This window comes from Pseudoliparis swirei, chromosome 12 (assembly GCF_029220125.1).
Source record: "Pseudoliparis swirei isolate HS2019 ecotype Mariana Trench chromosome 12, NWPU_hadal_v1, whole genome shotgun sequence".
Taxonomy (NCBI): domain Eukaryota; kingdom Metazoa; phylum Chordata; class Actinopteri; order Perciformes; family Liparidae; genus Pseudoliparis; species Pseudoliparis swirei.
Window position 1 is genome coordinate 1,225,372 of NC_079399.1, and position 10,859 is coordinate 1,236,230.

General features: G+C 43.0%; 1 protein-coding gene and 1 long non-coding RNA gene across 2 annotated transcripts in view; one reads left to right on the forward strand and one right to left on the reverse strand.

Annotated features, from left to right (window-relative positions):
- The window catches only part of vta1 (vesicle (multivesicular body) trafficking 1), a 32,032-nt gene extending 27,678 nt beyond the window's left edge, over nucleotides 1-4,354 (reverse strand). Inside the window, exon 1 of the mRNA XM_056428456.1 lies at nucleotides 4,123-4,354. Coding sequence (XP_056284431.1) covers nucleotides 4,123-4,213 — 91 coding nt within the window. The 5' untranslated portion in view covers nucleotides 4,214-4,354. The remainder of the gene's footprint in view (nucleotides 1-4,122) is intronic.
- An 88-nt stretch (nucleotides 4,355-4,442) lies between these two features.
- On the forward strand, nucleotides 4,443-6,210 carry LOC130202730 (uncharacterized). The gene is made up of 2 exons (XR_008833395.1): nucleotides 4,443-5,093; nucleotides 5,598-6,210. It is a non-coding gene; the product is annotated as an uncharacterized LOC130202730 (long non-coding RNA).
- The last annotated feature ends 4,649 nt before the right edge of the window (nucleotides 6,211-10,859 follow it).

Consider the following 10,859-nt stretch of genomic DNA (forward strand, 5'->3'; position numbering starts at 1 on the left):
ATACAGGAGAACCTGTCGACGGCTATGAGGCTCTACAACAGATCACCTCTTGCCAGATCATAATATTTACACTATGTTGATCTGAACTACACACATTTCATTTATTTACACTACACACATACTTTGCATTTTGCACACTGTCTATATTTAACATTTTTATATTTAATTTAATTTGTCATTAGTATTGTGTATGCATATATGTTGTATATATACATATATATTTTACTTGATATACTTCTTGTATATATCAATATCTTTCATCCCTGTTTTTTATCTTTTGTTTTATATTTTATTTTTTATTCTTGTGTTTAGTTTATTGGTGCTGCTACTGTTACGACAAATTTCCCCTTGGGGATGAATAAAGTACATATCTATCTATAACAATATATATATATATTGTTATTATAATATATATATAATTATATATACATGTATATAGACACACACATATATATAGTTATTATTATAATATATATATAATTATATATATACACTACCGTTCAAAAGTTTGGGATCACCCAGACAATTTCGTGTTTTCCATGAAAACTCACACTTTTATTTATCAAATGAGTTGCAAAATGTATAGAAAATATAGTCAAGACATTGACAAGGTTCGAAATAATGATTTGTATTTGAAGTATTAATTTGTTTCTTCAAACTTTGCTTTCGTCAAAGAATGGTCCTTTTGCAGCAATTACAGCATTGCAGACCTTTGGCATTCTAGCTGTTAATTTGTTGAGGTAATCTGTTGAAATGTCACCCCACGCTTCCTGAAGCACCTCCACCAGTTGGATTGGCTTGATGGGCACTTCTTGAGGACCATACGGTCAAGCTGCTCCCACAACAGCTCAATGGTTGAGATCTGGTGACTGGCCACTCCATTACAGACAGCAAGCTGCCTGCTTCTTCCCTCAAGAGTTCTTCACAATGTGGAGGTGTGCTTTGGGTCATCGTCCTGTTGGAGGAGGACATTGGCTCCAATCAAGCGCTGCCCACAGGGTATGGCATGGCGTTGCAAAATGGAGTGATAGCCTTCCTTATTTAAAATCCCTTTTACCTGGTACAAATGTCCCACTTTCCCAGCACCAAAGCAGCCCCAGACCATCACATGACCTCCACCATGCTTGACAGATGGTGTCAGGCACTCTTCCAGCATCTTTTCACCTGTTCTGCGTCTCACAAATGTTCTTCTGTGTGATCCAAACACCTCAAACTTGGATTCATCTGTCCAGAACACCTTTTTCCAATCTTCCTCTGTCCAATGCCTGTGTTCTTTTGCCCATACCAATCTTTTCTTTTGATTGGCCAGTCTCAGATATGGCCAGCATCCCGGAGTCGCCTCTTCACTGTCGACGTTGACACTGGCGTTTTGCGGGTACCATTTAAAGAAGCTGCCAGTTGAGGACCTGTGAGGCGTCTATTTCTCAAACGAGAGACTCTAATGTACTTGTCTTCTTGCTGAGTTGTGCACCGGGGCCTCCCACTTCTCTTTCTGCTCTGGTTAGAGCCCGTTTGTGCTGTTCTCTGAAGGGAGTAGTACACAAGCTGTAGGACATTTTCAGTTTCTTTGCAATTTCTCGCATGGAACAGCCTTCATTTCTAAGAACAAGAATAGACTGGCGAGTTTCACAGGAAACTTATTTTTTTCTGGCCATTTTGAGAGAGTTATCGAACCCACAAATGTGATGCTCCAGATAATCAACTAGCTCAAAGGAAGGCCAGTTTTATAGCTTCTCTCATCAGCAAAACAGTTTTCAGCTGTGCTAACATAATTGCACAAGGGTTTTCAAGGGTTTTCTAATCAGATATTAGTCTTCTAAGGCGATGATCAAACACAATGTACCATTAGAACACTGGAGTGATAGTTGATGGAAATGGGCCTCTATACACCTCTGGAGATATTTCATTAGAAACCAGACGTTTCCACCTAGAATAGTCATTTACCACATTAACAATGTAGAGAGTGTATTTCTGATTAATTTAATGTTATCTTCATTGAAAAAAACAATGCTTTTCTTTGAAAAATAAGGACATTTCTAAGTGATCCCAAACTTTTCAACGGTAGTGTATGTATACACATATATATATTGTTATTATTATAATAATATATATATACACATATATTTATTGTAGGGCTGTCAATCGATTAAAAAAAAGTAACTAATTAATCGCACATTTTGAAATTGCGATTAATCAATCGCGATTAATCAATCGCGATTAATCGCAATTAATCGCGATTAAAAGTTAAAAGTTAAAAGTTCATTCTTTTTAAAGACAAAACTTCACACAGAGCTGTGTTTTCAAAGAGGCTCCTACATATACAGTGCCAGCGAGGTATTTAATATCGTGGATGATAAATTGTTTCTTCAGTGAAACATCAGATTAGTAAAAAAAAAAGTATATTGAGACCCCATTGGTCCTGTCATCTTTAACATTGAACACAGCAGAACCAGTGGCCTTGATAACTGACTGACATTCAAATATGTCACGTTAACCCTCTGGAGGCTGGGGGCATTTATACATTTTACAAAAAAATTAAATTCACCGTTTAACCCTTGTGTTGCCTTGGTCATTTGACCCGAATCAATATTACACCCTCCTCCCGCTTTCGTGTTAATTTGTCCTCATTCAATGTTTAATGTCGGTGTTTTTTGTTTAGTCAACAAACAAACATAAAGTGCCTCACACTTAAACTTGGAAAACAATATTAATTCTAATAATTTTCTGGAGGTTTTAATTGCTGGCGTCAAATTGAACCCAAAGGGTAAAATATGTTAGTAAATATAAAGGTAACAGGAGGGTGAAACATTGAATCGGGTCAAAATGACCCAAAGGCAGGGGGAGGGTTAAATATTTAATCGGGTCAAAATGACCCAAAGGCAACACAAGGGTTAAAAGTGTTTCCCTTCTTTTTAAAGACCAAACTTCACACAGAGCTGTGTTTTCAAAGAGGCTCCTACCTATAAAGTGCCAGCGAGGTATTTAATATCGTGGATGATAAATTGTTTCTTCAGTGAAACATCAGATTAGTAAAAAAAAAAATATATTGAGACCCCATTGGTCCTGTCATCTTTACCACTGAACAGCAGAACCAGTGGCCTTGATAACTGACTGACATTCACATATGTCACGTTAACCCTCTGGAGGCTGGGGGCATTTTATACATTTTACAAAATAAATTAAATTCACCGTTTAAAGTCTTTTGCATGTGACACATACCCACGTGTTATACATCAAACATTCCAGAACAATCTCAGCTCTGAAATGAGCCTCATTGTCCTCGCGCGTGTTCTCTGCTCTCTGACTGACAGGCTGCTAAATGAGCCTCACCTGTGAGGTGGGAGGTCCTTTGTGATTTACTGAGTGTTCATTGGTTTTTTTTCCCCCGAAATGTTGACAGACAAACGGATTGACCAATCACGTTGAAGGTTTCGTGTGACGAGTTCTTTCCGCGCCGCGTCCCCCGACACGTCGCCCTCCGTTCCTCTGTGTCTCAGAGGGGGAGACGGGAGGAAGGAGGAGCAGGAGGAAACCCGACTGATTCATCCTAGAGTTAAACTCATTTATGATCCTTATTTTCGCGGAGAAATGATTGTTTTAAAAACGGAAACAGTGTCAAACCGTACTGCCGAGGTTTAAAAAAATAAAAAATAAAATAATAATAAAAATAATTGCGTTAATTGCGTTAAAATATTTTAGTGCGTTAACGCGGCCAAATTAATCGCATAGATTAACGCGTTAACGCTGACAGCCCTAATTTATTGTTATTATTATATATATATACACATATATTTATTGTTATTATTATATATATATACACATATATAGTACCTCTGAGTGTAGTACAGTATAAAGTACTACCCGAGTAAGAAAACACAGGTAGTACAAGTACCTCAAACGTGTACTTGAGTACACATGAAAAGCTGACTCGTGACGTCATCGGGCGGATGCACTTTGACCCGTGAGAGCTCACCGTCAGAGGGCGGGCCGAGAGGCTCGTTACCGGGTCGGAACCAGGACCCAGGTCCCGGTCTAAGGACCAAGGTGCCCCCCCCTCGGCTGCGGGTTTCCGGTAAACGGAACCGGGACGCTGACGTCACGCTGACATCACGCAGGACTCACAGTAATACGCCACCACCGGGTCCCGCTGCTCGTGCTCCGCCGCGGTCCGCAGGTGGTGCTGGATGGCTCGCAGCTGCGCCGGGAGAGCCATGACTACCTCTTCTTCTCCTCCTCCTTCTTCTCCTTCCTCCTCTTCTTCGTCTTCCTCTTCTTCAGACGACGGGGAAACGCGTCCACCCTCCGACTGTTGTTGTTGTTGAGCGAGTGCTCCTTTCACTTCCGCGTCCGCTGACCAATAGGAGCGGCCGCCGACGCGGGACAGATGACGTCACCGGCTGCTCGCGCGGGGCGCGTTCCGTCGGGTAAAACACGTCGGAGAGGTTCACACTGCACGTGCCGTTAATATGACGTCATGTAATGATACATGTGTTCATTATAATCATGATTGCATCATTCCATGAGCTCCGAGTCCTTCGGGATGAACACGTGACGTGTTGTTGTCTGACGGAACTCAGCCGCGTCCGGACGCGTTCTCTAGATTATAGTTAATGACACATAAACATGTTTCGACCTCAGCCAGTAAAACAAATAAACACATGTGACTTACTTTGCTTACTAAAGAGGACATTTTTTTATTTTAAAAATACCTGATTGACGGCATTGTATTTCGACTCCCTGGCTGTGTCTACTACCGCGCACTTAACGAAGTACTTAACGAAGTGCACTGCAATTCAGTGCACTGCATTGCAGTGTACTGCGTCGCTGATGAAGTGCTGTCTCAAATGGAACACTTAACCGTTAACCACTTGGCGGAAGTGACGGACGCAAATCTGTTCACGGCACCCGCGAAATTAAGCCGGGAGTGACGTATGCAAATCTGCTTGCGATACCCAAACCCTTAAACTGACAAAATGAATGCACTTCTTGCCCTCTTTGTGTCCCTTGTTTACCCCTTTCTCCACCCCATGTGGAAACTGCGATACCTCCACCATCGCGGCAGGAGCCTCCGCCTTCTGGCTGAAGTCGAGATGGTATATGTAAATTTAATTGTGATTTTGCCTTACCTTCACAGCATAGCTTCATGTAGTTGTTGCAATTAAATTCTCCTCGCTAGGTATGCTAAATTCTCAATTATCTTTGTCAGAAGTAGCCTTCTTCTTTGCAATCCACATACACACCATATGGAAATAAAACATGACAAATCTGTACATGTTTGTCCCTAGATTCCAATTAGTTTTAAGAATTATCCACTGAAATGATAGGCATCATCTGCTTGAATTCACACAGTAATAGGCCTACTTTGACTGACTGTACTTTTATACACATCTCTGTTGTAGTGAAGTTTACCCTGATACAGGAATCAATTAGCAATTGAACATACAGGCATATTAATTATTGTTACAAACATGCATCAATTCTAATATAAATCAGAAAACGCAATAAAAGACTACAAAACCTCAATGACAACATTTTATTGATAAAATGACTTACATATTAATATAATCTTCCTTCCTCCCTCCCACACTCTACGGCAGCCACCCAGTCCCAGGCGGCGCTGCCGTATCAATGCTGCAATGCCACTGCTGGCGTTGTGTTGTGATGGCCACAGTGACATGAGGGTGGACTTCAGGCTCACCGAGTCATTCAACGCCCTCATGGCTGTGCTGGGCACTGACTGACCACGGTTGGGGCCCCGAGATCTCCGGGCTCAGTGCATGATGCCAGGGTCCTGAATAACAGCCCCATCTTCTATGAGCAGTCATCCCCTCCACCAGGATACTGTATCCTTGGGGATGGTGGCTCCCCCTGCCTGTCCCAACCCATCTGCCTCATGACCCCCTTCAGGCAGCCTGTCCACCTCCAAGCTACAACTGCTGCCTGTCAAAGGCGAGGTGTGTTGTGGAGAGGTCCTTCGGGATACTGAAGACGCGATGGCGGTCCATCTTCTTCAAGGCCCTGGAGGTGGATGTGAGGTGCCAGAGGTCATTGGAGCCAGATGTCGGGAGGGCAGCAGAGGACCAGCACCAGCACCTCCAGGAAACGTCTCTGGGGCAGGAAACAGAAAGAGGATAGCCATTCAGTGCTCTGTCCCAGACCACGATTACATTTAAATTAATACATACACGACATTAAAAAAACAACACACAACGATGATTGAAAGCTACAATTATTTCTAGAAGGACAAGCTTAGATAGCTATCGTAACGGTATTAATGATCGGGCGGCGTGTGTGCAAACATTCGGGGTGTCATGTTAACCCGTTATTAAACTGAGCATATCCATTGTTAATCCATTATTAAAATTGCTATTTCGATTGTTTAACAGAACAGCCGTTGTTTAACACTGTCCGATGACTGACATAGCTATCTGTCGTCGGACTTGCCGCTGGAGCAAGCGCCTGGAGCCGACCTGCCCCGCTCGTCAAGCAGAAAGTGTCCGATAAAAGTGCACCTCGATGATTACTATAGTTATTGAAGTTACCGTAGTTACTGTAGTTGCCGGAAATGCGCCTTTTAGCCTCATTGAATCAAGTGTTAAGAACACTTCAGTCATTGTGAATACTTATTTTATTAATTAATACATTGGAAATATAAAATGTTCACTAGAATATGAGGAAAACAAAGAGTTATAGTTGCTTTAAATTAAAAAGTAAACACATCTCACATAAAGTCCTCTGCGTATTGTTTTGTGTGAATGGAGTTATGAATTCAATTCAATTCAGTTTATTTGTATAGCCCAATTTCACAAATTACAAATTTGTCTCGGAGTGCTTTACAATCTGTACACATAGACATCCCTGCCCCAAAACCTCACATCGGACCGGAAAAACTCTAAATAACCTTCAGGGGAAAAAAAGGAAGGAAACCTGGAGAGCAACAGAGGAGGATCCTCTCCTAGGATGGACAGATGCATGGGTAATGTGTACAGAAGGACAGATGATTAAAATACATTCAATGAATATGACGAGGTATGAATAGTTCATAGTAGGCATATTCTGATGGAGACCTCCACGATCCATCAGGCAGATGGTGAGGGAGGAGGAGTGGCGGAGTCTCAACAGGACAGTGGCGTAGTCATGAGCAGAATTCCACGACCCAGGCAGTCCATCAGGCAGATAGGATCTATGCCGTCTCATAGGGTGCCATGACCCCCCGAGACGTAAAATCAAAAGGACTTTCGGGGAGAAAGCAGAGTTAATGTGATTGAAGAGATGAAAATTCATCCTTAAGGAGAGAAAAAGAGAATGGGTACTCAATTGCATCCTAAGCATCACGGCAGCTATAAGCCTATAGCAGCATATCAAGGGGCTGGACCAGGGCAAACCTGATTCAGCCCTAACTATAAGCTGAATCAGGTTGTGATGAATGTCTTGTGATTGATTGACCTGTCGGGTGACCTGTAAGGTGACCTGTAAGGTGACCTGTAAGGTGACCTGTCGGGTGACCTGTCGGGTGACCTGTAAGGTGACCTGCCGGGTGACCTTAGAGTACATATAATCTATTGGCTTTGTTTTGATCAAACAAAAAAGTGACCAAGAAAGTGACGTCATTGGTCTCCACAGACACCACGGTCAGAAGTTCAGGGTCAACAGACAGTTTTGTGTTTTCCATGAAAACTTTTATTTATCAAATGAATATAAAATCTAGTCCAGACGTTGATGAGGTTATAAATCATGATGTTTATAGTAAATATGCGTATTCTTCGCGGTGTTCTCAAGGAAGGCCAGTTTAGAGCTTTCTCTCCTTAACAACTAACAGCTGCGCTCCCTTGTAAAATGGTTTAAAGGGTTTTCTACCCCTCCGCTAGTCTTCTAAGGCCATAACACAATGTACCATCAGAACACTGGAGATGGTCCTCTACACACCTCTGGAGAGACTTCACTAACACCAGAGAATAGTCATGTACACATTAACTATGGAGAGTTTATGATTTAATGATCTTCATTGAATAACAGAGCTTTGAACAATAAGGACATTTCTACGTGACTCCAAACATTTGAACGGTGCGTTATACTGTACGGTGGCCCATGTAGGACATTTACGTTGAGCCAGTCTTAGACTCAACTTAATAATAAGTTTAATGATCCTCTGTTGCATGTTCTAATTATACTTTCTTATAAATAGTAATGCCCGAAACACCGTGTATGTAAAGTGGTTTATTATTGCTTTTTGATTCCCTCTAAAAACATCCACAGAACTAATGAAGTGTCAAAATGAAACAAAGACGATCGTCGGACATTTGTAATCGATCATCTCAAGAAGAAACAAGAACAACCGGCGTTATTATTGTGAGCTCATTTTAGATGCTCCACGGAAAAATAAATCCTCCATTGTTGTTTCTGGTTGCTATTCTCATGTCCTCCACCTGTTCTCATGTCCTCCACCTATTCTCATGTCCTCCACCTGTTCTCATGTCTTACACCTGTTCTCATATCCTCCACCTGTTCTGTCTTACACCTGTTCTCATGTCCTCCACCTGTTCTGTCTTACACCTGTTCTCATGTCCTCCACCTGTTCTCATGTCCTCCACCTATTCTCATGTCCTCCACCTGTTCTCATGTCCTCCACCTGTTCTCATGTCTTACACCTGTTCTCATGTCCTCCACCTGTTCTGTCTTACACCTGTTCTCATGTCCTACACCTGTTCTCATGTCCTCCACCTGTTCTCATGTCCTCCACCTGTTCTCATGTCCTACACCTGTTCTCATGTCCTCCACCTGTTCTCATGTCATCCACCTATTCTCATGTCCTCCACCTGTTCTCATGTCCTCCACCTGTTCTCATGTCCTCCACCTGTTCTCATGTCCTCCACCTATTATCATGTCCTCCACCTGTTCTCATGTCCTCCACCTATTCTCATGTCCTCCACCTATTCTCATGTCCTCCACCTGTTCTCATGTCCTCCACCTTTTCTCATGTCCTCCACCTGTTCTCATGTCCTACACCTGTTCTCATGTCATCCACCTGTTCTCATGTCCTCCACCTATTCTCATGTCCTACACCTGTTCTCATGTCCTACACCTGTTCTCATGTTTTACACCTGTTCTCATGTCATCCACCTGTTCTCATGTCCTACACCTGTTCTCATGTCCTACACCTGTTCTCATGTCATCCACCTGTTCTCATGTCCTACACCTGTTCTCATGTCCTACACCTGTTCTCATGTCCTACACCTGTTCTCATGTCCTCCACCTTTTCTCATGTCCTCCACCTGTTCTCATGTCCTCCACCTTTTCTCATGTCCACCTGTTCTCATGTCCTCCACCTGTTCTCATGTCCTACACCTGTTCTCATGTCCTCCACCTTTTCTCATGTCCTCCACCTGTTCTCATGTCATCCACCTGTTCTCATGTCATCCACCTATTCTCATGTCCTACACCTGTTCTCATGTCCTACACCTGTTCTCATGTTTTACACCTGTTCTCATGTCCTACACCTGTTCTCATGTCATCCACCTGTTCTCATGTCCTACACCTGTTCTCATGTCCTACACCTGTTCTCATGTCCTACACCTGTTCTCATGTCCTCCACCTTTTCTCATGTCCTCCACCTGTTCTCATGTCCTCCACCTTTTCTCATGTCCTCCACCTGTTCTCATGTCCTCCACCTGTTCTCATGTCCTACACCTACACTTGTCTCAGGGCAATTACAGATTGAAAATGTAAAACCTCATTTCCCGGCCCCCTTACCCCACCCACCCACCACTGTAGGGTTACAGGCTCCAGCATATATACAATACATTCAGTATTTCTCAGGTACATTCAGGAGGCAATGTAGACAGAATCAAATAATTATTAACTGTTCTCATGTTTTACACCTGTTCTCATGTCCTACACCTGTTCTCATGTCATCCACCTGTTCTCATGTCCTACACCTGTTCTCATGTCATCCACCTGTTCTCATGTCCTCCACCTATTCTCATGTCCTCCACCTGTTCTCATGTCCTACACCTGTTCTCATGTTTTACACCTGTTCTCATGTCCTACACCTGTTCTCATGTCATCCACCTGTTCTCATGTCCTCCACCTGTTCTCATGTCCTACACCTGTTCTCATGTCATCCACCTGTTCTCATGTCCTACACCTGTTCTCATGTCCTACACCTGTTCTCATGTCATCCACCTGTTCTCATGTCCTCCACCTATTCTCATGTCCTACACCTGTTCTCATGTCCTACACCTATTCTCATGTCCTACACCTGTTCTCATGTCCTACACCTGTTCTCATGTCCTACACCTGTTCTCATGTCATCCACCTGTTCTCATGTCCTACACCTGTTCTCATGTCCTACACCTGTTCTCATGTCCTACACCTGTTCTCATGTCATCCACCTGTTCTCATGTCCTACACCTGTTCTCATGTCATCCACCTGTTCTCATGTCCTCCACCTATTCTCATGTCCTACACCTATTCTCATGTCCTACACCTGTTCTCATGTCCTACACCTGTTCTCATGTCCTACACCTGTTCTCATGTTTTACACCTGTTCTCATGTCCTCCACCTATTCTCATGTCCTACACCTGTTCTCATGTCCTACACCTGTTCTCATGTTTTACACCTGTTCTCATGTCCTACACCTGTTCTCATGTCCTACACCTGTTCTCATGTCCTACACCTGTTCTCATGTCCTCCACCTTTTCTCATGTCCTCCACCTGTTCTCATGTCCTCCACCTGTTCTCATGTCCTCCACCTTTTCTCATGTCCTCCACCTGTTCTCATGTCCTCCACCTGTTCTCATGTCCTACACCTACACTTGTCTCAGGGCAATTACAGATTGAAAATTTAAAACCTCATTCC